We start from the raw sequence: 13258 nt of genomic DNA on the forward strand, positions 1-13258 counted from the left end.
CACCGCTGTGTACCTGAGTTATTGTATGTCAGCATGCACCAAGTATGCTCAAGGCAGGCAAATGCACCAGAGCTCCCAAGTGATCATCACACACAAATCCATCATAACAGCAGTTTGACAACAACACATTACTTGACAGAGAAATGAACTGTTGCAAGAAAACGACACAGCCCTGGACCACTAACTATATACTTGACAGAAACTGAAGGAAGTACATAATTGTGCTGGGGAGTGCCATTGTGCATTTGAATTTCTATTCTTTGTATTGTTTGTGTGTGTTTTTGTTTGTGTGTGTATGTGTGTGTGTGTGTGTGTGTGTGTGTGTGTGTGTTTTGCATGTGGTGGGCCATGACAAATCATCTTGGTAGAGGTCATGCTAACTGCATCTCTGTGGCTATGCTTGGCTGAGCTGAAATGCATGACAATTAAGGTGTGCTTTGAATACTAAAACCAGCACGCCTGCTCTGCCTGTAACACTGAGCTGGCCAGCAGCCAGTAAGACTGTATCTATCACTCTACTAGCTGAAAAGAGTAGAAGCAAGGAAGTGACAGCTCACTGGGTGTATATTTTACGCGGGACTTACTCTGATGTTGCTTGACAGTGATTGGGTGATACCTACCTTTCCTGACTCTTCCTCCCGTGTGATTGGCTCGCTCTCCAGGCGTCAGCAGGAAGCAGGGCCGCTCAGCCCTCTCGGTTGGGCTGAACGCCTCCTCTGGGGAAACCGCTTGGTCGATGTGAGGACAGTCTTCGTTGGCCAGAGCCGCTTTGGACGCCTCGCCATTCACTTTGAAATCTTTAGAAAATACAGAGAGCCAAGGAAATGTGTAAATGCACTGCCGTCTACTTAAAGAGAGAAGGCTTTTTGCACTTGCCAAACATCTGCCATGTCTGGCCACAGCAGAGGGTGCTATGCAAGCCACTTTCCCCTGCCATCGGAAGCAGTTGGCCTGTCAGCATCTTGCCCAAGGACACTATGACATGAAGCCAGGAGGAGCAGGTGTCCTACCAGGAAGTGTCCTGCCTCCTGAGGGCTGTTCTACTACACCATGGTGAGACCACAGGGTAGTCAGTGCAAGACAGACATTTATTTGCACTTATATGGCTGTGATTTTATTTGTTTTATGTAGCTTTACCAGAACGCTCTGCTGTTCTCAACACTGTCCAAAAGTTGATTTTAATGGACAAAAACAACACCACATCACATCATGTCCTTGTCAAGGTGTCAGCCTGGGAAGGTGGTGTTAATGTTTCTGATGTGAGGGATAATGACTAATTCTACTGGCCATGCAGTGATTATGAAAATAGTTGTAGGTGTTTATTGAGTTAATGTCCCACTCAGTCCATCTGTAAAAGTGTTATAATGCAGTTCAGTAATAGCAATTCCAGCTGCACACAGTTCATCTTCAGTGTACACAAGCTGAAGAATTGCTGACATTAGGTGTCAGTATTGACATTAAGTGAGTTGCGGCGCTGATGAGGAAGACTGAAGAAAAAAGCCACCTTGAAGAAGTATTGAGGTCAATCACACATCACCTAAGAGAGGAGATGGTGAATCACACAGCACTTCATGAAGTGGATGAGTCAGGTCATTTTAATCCACTAAGCGCTCATGTCCTCTCCATTCTCTTTTGTAACCCTCCCTCTCTCTCTCTCTCTCTCTCTCTCTCTCTCTCTCTCTCTCTTTCTCTCTCTGTCTCTCTCTCTCTGTTTCCTATCATACATCTCAGCAGCACATGTTAGACTAACCTCCCCATCGACCCTGCAGCAGGACGCGAGGTGGTTACCATCTGAATCATCAGTTTTCAACAGGCTGAGGACAGGAGAGGGCGATTTGGAAGACATTGGGAATGCAGAGTCAATTAAGTGCTGGATCTCACTGGTGGAGGACGCAGAATATACAGTAATGCTCTCTGGCTCTCTATTATGTGGACGCAATGAGAGAGAAACAACCTAGCAGCCAGCTCTGCCAGCCAAGGCTGAAGATATTCAGTCGCAAGCAGAAGTCTTTTAAAAAGAGATATCCATGGTGACAGTGTTGATGATGATGAGAACAAATCCACAAAAACACTTTGGCACATCAAACATTCTATCACAGATAAACACATTTGCACATCCATCTGGAATTATCTTACACTTGTTCTGCAATAGAAAATGTTTGCCTGTGAAAGGATATGACTAAGACATTGGAAAATGAATAAAATCAATGGAAATTCAGTTAGTAAGATAAGAGATTGGAGGGGCCAGTATGTGTCCATTTACATACTTCAGTGATAGTGCAGGGCTGCTTAAGCTTGTTAGGATAGTACACAAGTTAGGACAGTATATGGCACTGCTCTATACTTGTAGTATTACTACTGTAATATGTAGTGTGATTTGGGACCGAGAGGGACTTTGTTGAGTGCTCCATACCTCTCTTACTCTTGTGATCCACAGAGAGGCTGGCTGTTGACGGAGACAGACAGTGAAATGAGACAGGATGGAGACGTACACACACACACACACACACACACACACACACACACACACACACACACACACACACACATGAAACACAGTACACAAAGTGCTACCCCTGGGATGGTGTGTGCGTGTGATGCACTCCTACCTTGGTATCTGATCTCCGAGAGCTCTTCCTGGGCCAGCGGGCAGGGTTCGCTGTGGTTGCTGTGTCGGGGCGAGTTGATGACGGACTTACAGTAGTTGGGCGAGCCGATGGCAGGCGCGCGCGGGATGTGCCGGTTCTTCTTCTTTGGTAGCTTCTGCTTGGCCATGGCCAGGGAGTAGTACATGCCGAAGTTGTTAACGATGACGGGCACGGGCATAGCAATGGTGAGCACGCCGGCGAGGGCACAGAGCGCGCCCACGATCATGCCCGTGGTCGTCTGCGGGTACATGTCGCCGTAGCCGAGGGTCGTCATGGTGACCACGGCCCACCAGAAGCCGATGGGGATGTTCTTGAAGTGCGTGTGCTCGGAGGCGCGCGGGTCGTTGGGGTTGGCGCCAATGCGTTCAGCGTAGTAGATCATGGTGGCGAAGATGAGCACGCCCAGGGCGAGGAAGATGATGAGCAGGATGAACTCGTTGGTGCTGGCGCGGAGCGTGTGGCCCAGCACACGCAGCCCCACGAAGTGACGGGTCAGCTTGAAGATACGCAGGATACGCACGAACCGGACCACGCGCAGGAAGCCCAGCACGTCCTTGGCCGCCTTGGTAGAGACGCCGGACAGGCCCACCTCCAGGTAGAAGGGCAGGATGGCCACGAAGTCGATGATGTTGAGCGTGTTACGGATGAACTTGAGCTTGTCCGGGCAGAAGATGATGCGCACAAGGAACTCGAAGGTGAACCAAATGACGCAGACGCCCTCCACGTAGGTCAGCTCCACCATGGTCTCCGTCTCCTCGTAGACATGCACCACCGTGTCGTTGTCCACCACCTCCACCTCGGTGAAGTTGAGGATGGGGTTGAACGCCTCGTGGGTCTCCAGGCAGAAGGTCGTGATGGACAGAAGGATGAAGAAGAGGGAAGCGAAAGCCACCCACTGATGGGGTGAAGAGGGGGGGGAGAGAGAGAGAGAGTAAGAAAGGGGAAAGAGAGAAAGCACAGTGTTAGAAAAAAGATGGAGGTGAGAATTGGAAGTCACAGATACATAGGGAAAACGAGGGGGGTAAAAGAAAGAGACAGAGAGGGATGGAGAGAGAGCGTGAGTGAGCAGTGAACAGATATCTGTTTCAGTAGAGGTGGCAGTCTTTCACAACAGGAAAGTTACAAGTAGAGCCACTTAAGAGACACCTTCATTGAAAGTGACTTATGGTGTTGCAGTGGCACGCTGTTATTTATGCCTGTTCTCATGGGGGTTGAACTCCATAACCTTGGCTGTATTCTTGCCCAAAGGTATAACTGTGTGTGTGTGTGTGTGTAATAGTAGTAGTAGTGTGTGAAGTTGTGTGTATTTCAGAGACAAAACATTCTGAGCATGTCCTGCAACCCCCTGACTTCCCCCCGAAGCTTCTGGATCTCAGATGATGTCCTAGTAACCCTCATCTCCATATCTAATACATTCTGACACCACAGAGGCTATCTGATACCAGCAAACTACTGAGGCTTTTTAAATCCTAAATCCTCAGATATTTTCTTTTGGTCTAGGAGCCAGTGATGTCAATGATGTCAAAATAATGTGTGGAATCTCTTGATCAAAGTGTCAGGGTTGAATGGAAGCATCACCACACATTCACATCAAAGAGGTACCATTCATGCATACTCACAAATTAAACATTCAGTGCCTAATACAGAAAAAAAGTATGTTATCTTCATCAAGATTTCTTTCTGGTCAGTTTGTTACTTTTAGTGCAGTCCAGACAGTGTATACTGGTACAAATCCATCAGACGCCTCAAACAAGCTGTCCCTTCAAAGTGACAAACAGCAAATTGGTTTACGGCTGATAAGCTGAAAGTGAACTCATGTGGAAACCTAAGAGAGCGCTGTTTGAAGAAATTGGGACGCTTGTGTAAATTTCTTTCAGCTCATGTATTATGAATGAAATCTCCTGTGTCTGAAGCCATCGCTGTCTTACTGATACATTGGCCACTGATACATTCTTTATTAGGCTACTCATAATTTCCAGAGGTGTAAGTACACCGTGCTCATGAGTTTTGTTGAATTACAAACGAGAGTGCAGGTAGACCACCTGCTCACGAGTAATTAAAAAAAAACACAGCAACACATCTGTAACCTGATGAGAGACACTGTGTTTAGTGGCTGGAGAAGCAACACAATACAGGTAGCGGCAGATAGCGGCCACATGCCATACACACACACACACACACACACACACACACACACACACACACACACACACACACACACACACACACACACACCTCCCAAACGGCTGGCTCAGCACAATTAGGCTCTGCGTCTTTGCCTGCGTCTCCAGGCGCTTCTCTGTCTTACTACTCAGTCTCTGTTGCTTGAGTACTCTTTCTCTCTCTGGAGGGGAAAGTGGCCAGTCAACAGGAGTGGCTCACTCAAGCCCAGCTCCTCCGCAGCTCCTCCGCTACCTCACCCCAGTCCCCACCAAGGTCATGGCAGCACGTGCTGAATGATGCAGGATGACGACAAGGAGTTGTGTGTGTGTGTATGTGTATGTGTGTGTATGTGTGAGCTTGTGGGCTGGACTGATTAAGTGTGATTGTGTGTTAGTGAGAAGAAAGAGAGCTGGGGTCTAAATTTAGCTTTACGTCCCCCTGTAAGAGGGACAACCACCATCAAGGTCACATTATTAAGAAGGCTGGCTGTCTTCTGTGGTCATTAAGGAAAGCTTGAACAAATTATATTATATGCACACATTTTTGTGATACTGTATTTTAATTCCAGGTGGACCAGTGTTGTGCTATGGGTTAGTTGCTGTTGCAGTGCTGTTGTTGGCGCTATTGAGCACATTTGTCAGCCTGCCTGTGGGGTCTAAATACCCTATCTGATCTAATCTGATCGATCCTGCACAGGGTCATGTGATACGCTACACACAATTTGCATGCCCACTGCTGTGCTGACCTCTAGCCAATCAGAGGTCATTGTTTTATCACCTGTTTCCTGAAGCTTCCCTGCACCTTTCCCTCTTTCTACTGAAAGACCTTTTCTCACCTGTTCACTTCACCTCATGATTCTCAGTAGTGCACACACACAAACACACAGACACACTCACACACATACACACACACACACACACACACACACACACACACACACACACACACACACACACACACACACACACACATTTACACATATACACACACACACACACACACAATAGTGCAGACCAGAGACAGAGGGAACCTGAACCAGCGGCTGCAGATGGCTTTCAGTCTTTCCAAGAACATAATGCGCCTCCTAAATGCCACCATCAGCACACGCACACACACACACACACACACACACACACACACACACACACACACACACACACACACACACTAGGCACAAACACACACACACACGCACACATCAGACACAAGTCACTCCTGCTGTGAAGGTTTGCCTCAACACAAAGACACAAACACACTCTCAATAAAAATACAAATTCAGACAGCACCACACACAAACACACACACACACACTCACACACACACACACACACACACACTCACACACATAGCCTCGGTCGTCTCGTCTGGGACTTGCAAATTTGGGCCAGGCAGCACTTATATGTAGTCATCCAAACAGAGTAACCGGTCTGCAGTTTGAGAATGCCTGGGCACACACACACACACACACACACACACACACACACACACACACACAACTGCACATACACATACACACACATAGATAGATAGATAGATAGATAGATAGATAGATAGATAGATAGATAGATAGATAGATAGATACTTTATTGATCCCCAAGGGGAAATTCAAGTACATACACACAAACACACACACTCAATCACACACACATACGACCAACACGATAGCTCTCCTCTCAAATACTCATCCTCATTTGGGGATAGGACCGTTAAATTGTTTCGTTTTCTCTGTTTTACTCTCGTACTAAGAAACCACTTGCATATGTGATGTGTCCATTAAAATATGCAACATAACTAGTTGGAACTGAGGACATGAATAACAAGACTGCTAGTGTCTCCCAGAGGGCTGTTGCCTTGATCTGATAAAAGGAGAATGAAGTCATGTGATGCCTTGCACCATGGCAGAAGATATGAGAGGAATTAATAAGACAGTTGAGGGCAGAAGAAAAGGAAGAAGGGCCAATAAGGACAGCAGATCACACTGTCTACGGATGAAACTAGGGGTACACATTTAAAAGCGTACACCAACAACAAACAAACTTGTATTTTCAGTTCTCTGGAGGCAGCCATTGTATGGAGACCGAGATAGAGTGTTCTGGATTCACTCGATGGCCCTAACAAGCCTGGCCTGTCAGCTCTTCTGTCTCTGGTTAAATTTGTCATGAAGTGGATGGCTTGGAGGGGAATGACGTCAAGACCTCCCTCTGTGAGCGTTCCTTTATCTCAGATGACATATGTTATGAATGGAGAAACTATATTCAGTTACACCCCAACACAGAGACAAAGAGGAGGGAAATTGCTCTTTAAAAAGTGTACAATCTAGGGCCTTTAAGATTCTTTGTTCTGCCTCAATAGAAAAACCATTCTTTGAACAGCAGTGTTTGAAGAATCTTTTGCTCACCATCTTTTTGTCAGTTCCGAGATTTCATTCAGAATTCAAAGGACCCCACACAGATATGTTTTGGCGAGCAGTATGGAACCTGATTTCCCATGATGGTTGGTCCCTGATCATATTTCCCATATCCTGTCTGCAGGACCCTCTCCCTCCCTCTCTGTCAGCGTGTGTGTGTGTGTGTGTGTGTGTGTGTGTGAGTGTGTGTGTGTGTGTGTGTGTGTGTGTGTGTGTGTGTCCAACAGACAACTAGAGGGGAGAGCATTAATACAGCACTCTGGCTTTAACCTCCAGAAACATCTTTGCCATTGTTTCTAATCACATCTGTCTGTTGATCTCTCTCTGTTAAGACAGCTGCAGAATGATGCCATTGTTTTAAAAGACACTCATTATGCTCTCATGCTGAAAAGCATAGTGTCTTAAGGTGCTGTTCAAGTTTGGAAACAATATAGTGTTACTGGTGCTACGGTCTGAATATGTTTCAGACGTTTCCAGGACTATGCTACAAGATGAAAATTGACCAATAGAATACAGGAAATTTCATCTGATCAAAATACAGTAACAGAGAATGGCCGCAAGTACAACAAAACACCACAGTAGCAGGAGTTAACTGATTTAACTCCAGGAGTTAACTGATTGAGTCATTAGGTTGACAATGCTGGTGCCTGCTACTCTGGGCTGGTACAGAGATATATTTAAATGAGGTGGAAGAGAAGAGTGTTGCCAGAGAGAGCTGACAGCGGTCATGTCACAGTTGACGCTGGCCACTGTACACGCTGAGAGCCACCAGCACGAGTTCACAATCATTAACAAACTCTTCGGTGGATATTGGACGTGTGAGGAGGAAAAGGATTCTGGGTCGAGAGACAGATTAGGGAGCTGGCCAATAGTTTATTTTTCTGAGACTGTCTGAGCTCAGGGTCCAGGCCTGGATCCATCTCTTGGGGACTCTCTCATGGACCTCTCTGGTTCATGTGGGAAACTGATCTTCATCCAGTCCCACAATTGCTAACAGAGAAAAGGGGCAGGTTTGTGTAGAAACAGATTCCTCTGCATTGATAGAAACAGATCTAGAGGTGGAGAATGCATTTGGTCTATCGGTCAGAATTCAGGAGAGTTACAATGTACAAACCAAACACACAGAGACCAAATGTAGTGCATGATTCATTCAATTGGTTTGTCCTTGGAAGTATTTACGAGGTAGAATTTCACAAAGGTGAGCCTGTACCTATAGCAAGGTCCCTTGTGGAGAACACTTTTTTCCAAGTCATGTCTGCAGTGGAAAGACTTACAAGAATAACAAGCTGTTTTCAATAACAAGTAGTTTTCAATAACAATTATTCTTTTCCTGTATGGTGCACTAAATTTCACACCTCAACTCACCAGCTGTGCCTGAGTTAGCATGAGACCAAAGGTGTGAATTGTAACCAGAGGACACATGACACATCAACTTCACTGTCCCTAAGAAAAGCCACATACTGTACATACATACTTATGCGACACACCCTTTGCCATGCATGTCCTGTGTTCATGCAGCTTACCTTGAATCATGAATAGGACATGGCAACAAAACTCCTGTGGAGGCTGGTCTTTTAACCACAACACATTGGAGGTGTATTTGTAGGACTTGGAATAAACCAAGTGAGGTATTTTTCACAGAGAGCGATTTTCTCCAGCTCACAGCACATTGCCTTTAGCCAGAGACTTGCTAATGAGGAGACACAGCACTCAAAAATTCCTCCATAGAAATGCATGGGGTTAGCTTGTAACGCCAATATGGCAGTTGTCTACACGTATCCCGCCCCATCCGTGGCAAAAATGTCGACATGTGAATACATTGTGCCAATCATGTGGTGTGTTGTGAATACTGTACATCGTACCAATCATGTGGTGAGTGTGATCTCGCCGCTGAAGCAAGGTTGGTGTCGTGAAGCCTTGCACATGTCTGCCCGAATAAGTGCCCAAAAAGCATGGCAATATGGCCGCCGAGTGGAAGGACTTTGCCTTAGCCTATAGGCGGCTACTATGTACAAAGATGGATTGCCATCATGGATGTGCAGTGCCAAATGGTGGAGAGCCACAGGGAACTGAACACAGTTCAGTTAGGGTCCTCTATTATTATGTCCCCTGTAGCAGTAGAGTGGCCATGACCATTTGAGAACCTTTGGCATAGAGAGAGAGGAGTAGTTCGCACACTGAAAGAAAAGACTTAAACAAAGTCTACAGAAAGGAGTTTTTCATTTAATTTTGGGAGCAAGAGCAGACGTTTCAGCCTTTGGCATCACCATCCTTTACTTTAATGAGCTTCTGTCTCTGAAAGAGGTCCACACAGTATTACTTGGTTCATTGTGAAAGTCGGCGTTGATTGTCAAACTCCATTGTACCTACTAATATGTCAAGAACCAAGTTTGCTTACAATGATCTAATACCTGCTTGCATGCTTATTGGAATCTTGTTGAAATTGTGCCCCCTGTATAAAAAAAAAACTCATAAATGAATACGAATTGTAAGTGAGATTCAGTTTTGATTGGTATTATTCCTCAAAATAATTATCCGTGAGAAAAACAATAGGCCAGGCTGTTATACTATCATAAAATGCTTTACAGTGGTGTAGAAGATATCTATGAGATATTTAACAGACCTATAAAAATAATCACAGATACTGTGAATGGCAGCTTTTTTTTATTTTCATGCAATTCAGGAGCTGTAAAAGGGAACAGGGCTAAGCATCAACCTCACATTGATTTCAAGCTTACATTATTTGCCTTGGTAACCTCATCAAACTCTCAAACTCCCGTGCTAATTTGGGGGTGTTGGCAGTGTTATTATAGTTGCATTAGATGAGGGGATTAGAGAGGGGGCTGGGCGTTGTGGGTGAACTCAAATTCAGAGGGATCCTTCACCTCCTGGAGTCTGAGAAGCCGTTCCGCCATTTATGGGCGACTACACAGATGCATCCACCGTGGATACAGTATGTAATTGAGTTAAGGGTCTCAATTTGATTAAAGAAATCTAATCAAAGAATACTGTGATGGAACAGCTTTGCCAAACACTTTAAATAGCACTTTCATCCATGCCTTTTTCACACAAATAATGAGGGGGTAAGCACATGCCAATCACAGGCATCATATTCCATGAGCATCATCATGCATGAGATCTACTTTATATTGTAAATCATGGTTTAGATATCACCTCATGAGGATGCTTTTTCATATATCCTGAACCATCAAAATTGTTTGTTGCAGAAAAATCTTTGTGGCTCATCTCTAAATCTTAGTATAGTCAGAAAAGCCTACCAAACAGTGGAGGGAACACTGTATCACCTCATCAGTCTTGTCACAGACACAGTATACATTTTCTAAGAATGGCTATAACTATAATCACCCATTACTGTTACAGCCAATATACTGTATGTAAGCGCCTTGGAACTCTTTGTGAGGCACAATAGCATGTCAAGGTCAAGGTGAAGGGATAGACTACTCTACTGTAAATTGTCCTACACATCAATCAACTCAGAGAATACCCCTGTTTCACCTACTGTCATGCTACTCCGCGGCGAGAGAAACAGACTTGGGTAAACAGCAAAAGCGTCACAGTAAATAACAAACGGGCAACTTCAAACTGGCACCTCTTTGGAGCTTGGAGGACTGCCATCAGACTGTTCCCGCCTGTGGCCAGAGTTGTATTTGAGGAGACATTGACCTATATTGACTTGACAGCCAACACCCAGCAGTGTGGGTAGTGGTGGGGTGAGGAATTAAATGGTGGGTTTTTAGCGGCTGTATGGAGAAGGGTCCCAGGTCCTCACAAGTGACAGTCAACAAACTGTGACCTGACAGTGATGTCAGATTCAATGGAGAACCTTTTAGAGGGACAGAGATGCTTGGTACAAGGAAATATATATATATATTTTAAACTTGTGCACTAATTATTATATGGGGTTGGATACTAAATGGCAATTGTACAATATTTGGTGTCCTTGTGTTCATTGGCTTGGCAAAAAATGGCTTCCCTCTCGCTAACTGAAAGTCACAAGTACATTAGTGACCACTGTGCACCATTATGCATTACGCAATAGTGTCTGCAATCAGGTGTGCTGTGCAATGTGAAATTCTCTTAGAAAACGTTTCAAGGTCATTTGTAAGGCTATGTGGTGACTTCAAATGAGGTTGCATGCCTTGAATTATTTGTGTTTTGCTCTCTTAGATCTGGGCTACTGTGATAAATGTTTTTGGCATTTTGACACACAATCTATGAATGTGACATTTACGACCAATATGTGCATCATGAAGTGAGTCTTCACTGCCAGTTGATGAAATAGCGTACCACTGATCCTCCATAACCAGCGAAACTGTGCATCAGACAAGACGCGTCTATACACTATTGAAGAATAATGTCTCCACTCACCCTTGCATATTTAGACGAGTATGGGTCCTCAAAGAGCGCCCAGACATGCTTCTGCCAGCGGCGCCAGCGCCCGGATCTGTTATCGGGTGAGTCCCCCTGAGCTAGCCTCCGGGTCATCTCCACACCCTCGTCCCCATCAGCAGCCTCTGGCGGCACAGTATCATCCTCAGACTCTTTGTGGTTTGGGTCGAGGGAGCCTCCGGCGAAGCTTTCCAGAGCCTCCTCAGCCTCCCGGTGCTGGCGGTAGGTCATCCAGCAGCATGGCTCTACGTCCGTCTCATCAATGCCCCAGAAAGCCAACTCTTCCTCGTAAAGCGGTCCGCACACATCCGCTGGGCAGTGCAGTTTCCCAGTCCGGTAATAGTTGAGGATGTGCGCAAAGACGCCCGGGTGACGGTCGAAGAAGAACTCTCCAATCTGGGGGTCATAGTCGAAGTTGTCGTGCGCATCCGGCTCCGTTAGCCAGGCGAGGCGCGTGCCGGGAAGCGTGCGCAGGGTCCCGCGGTAGGTCTGGTGTTTGATCCCTCCCACGTTTATCACTATGCGATCCTTCTCGTCACTATGGCCCATCGCGTCCCTTAGGCATGTCTCCACTCCGCTCCGGCCATCTCAACACTATCAGGAGGCTACAATAACAGCTGGGCAACCTGTGCAACACATGTGCATAGATAAAACAGTAACCAGCCTCCCACTGGAACTGGATGTCCTTACGTTATCAAAACGGTTGAATGGAAAAAATATATAAAATCCCTTGGTATAAAAATAGTTTTATGGAAATAGATATTGTTTTGATATATCAATGTGAAAAGCTGTTCCTTTTGATTGAAAATTTCTATCTTTGTAAGCTGCAAGACTTGTTTATCTCCCCAGCAGTCCAAGACAGACAGAAGCCCAGAAACAAAGACTCGAAAACGGAGCCGACCGTTTTCATGAACGAACACCTCAGAAAACGCCAAATAATCCCGATGATGAAAAACACATGCGTCCTCCCAGTGAAATTAATCCACGCTTGTGACACCCCGTGTCGTTTTCTGGGGAGTCATTCTCGGCGAGGTGTCATTTAGCGCAAGGTGACTGTACTGGTGCTGAACGGACAGCGCCAGCTCCCCGAAGAGCCATAATCAAACCAAGTCACCTTCCTGTATTGTCAAATGGCTCTCTCCCTCCCTCCCTCTCCCTCTCTCTCTCTTTCTCTATCTCTCTGAATGTGTGTCTGTATGTGTGTGTCTCTCTCCCCTCGCTCTCTCTGCCTCCAAATGCCAGAATCTTCCTGTTCATAAACACACCAGCAGCCCTGTTAGCCAGTAGGTAGCTCCTTAATGTCGAACCCTTGACTGCTAACTCCCTCACCTTTATAGACTACGCTCGATCATTTGTGATTCCTCTTTCATTAGGCGGAGAGACACATGTCTCTTTTGATGACCAGAAAACAATGATGCATTTGAAGATAGCCTATGTTGAATCCTGTCGCTTGAAAGATTACTGAAGCGCAGCTGTTGTTTTGTATTTCCAAATATCACTTGAAAGCATAAAGCGCAGGCAGCAGCAACAGGGTGGGTCTCGTAAAAATATTAGGTCTCGAACAGCGGTTTGATTGGGGTGTTGCTCGCGGTTTATTTAGACTGTGTGGAGGCGAACTGAGTTTGAAGAA

General features: G+C 45.7%; 1 protein-coding gene across 4 annotated transcripts in view; it reads right to left on the reverse strand.

Moving 5' to 3' along the window:
- The window catches only part of kcnc1b (potassium voltage-gated channel, Shaw-related subfamily, member 1b), an 18685-nt gene extending 5465 nt beyond the window's left edge, over positions 1-13220 (reverse strand). For 2 of the 4 annotated variants that reach the window (XM_048256368.1, XM_048256367.1), the window contains exons 1-4: positions 11608-13220; positions 2610-3543; positions 2414-2446; positions 621-797 (exon numbers count right to left, since the gene is read on the reverse strand). In XM_048256368.1, coding sequence (XP_048112325.1) covers positions 621-797; positions 2414-2446; positions 2610-3543; positions 11608-12177 — 1714 coding nt within the window. In that variant the 5' untranslated portion in view covers positions 12178-13220. The remainder of the gene's footprint in view (positions 1-620; positions 798-2413; positions 2447-2609; positions 3544-11607) is intronic. The other 2 variants (XM_048256370.1, XM_048256369.1) reach the window with 1 other exon arrangement.
- Between the last annotated feature and the right edge of the window lie 38 nt (positions 13221-13258).

Source organism: Alosa alosa, chromosome 11 (genome assembly GCF_017589495.1).
Source record: "Alosa alosa isolate M-15738 ecotype Scorff River chromosome 11, AALO_Geno_1.1, whole genome shotgun sequence".
In the NCBI taxonomy this organism is placed as follows: Eukaryota; Metazoa; Chordata; class Actinopteri; order Clupeiformes; family Clupeidae; genus Alosa; species Alosa alosa.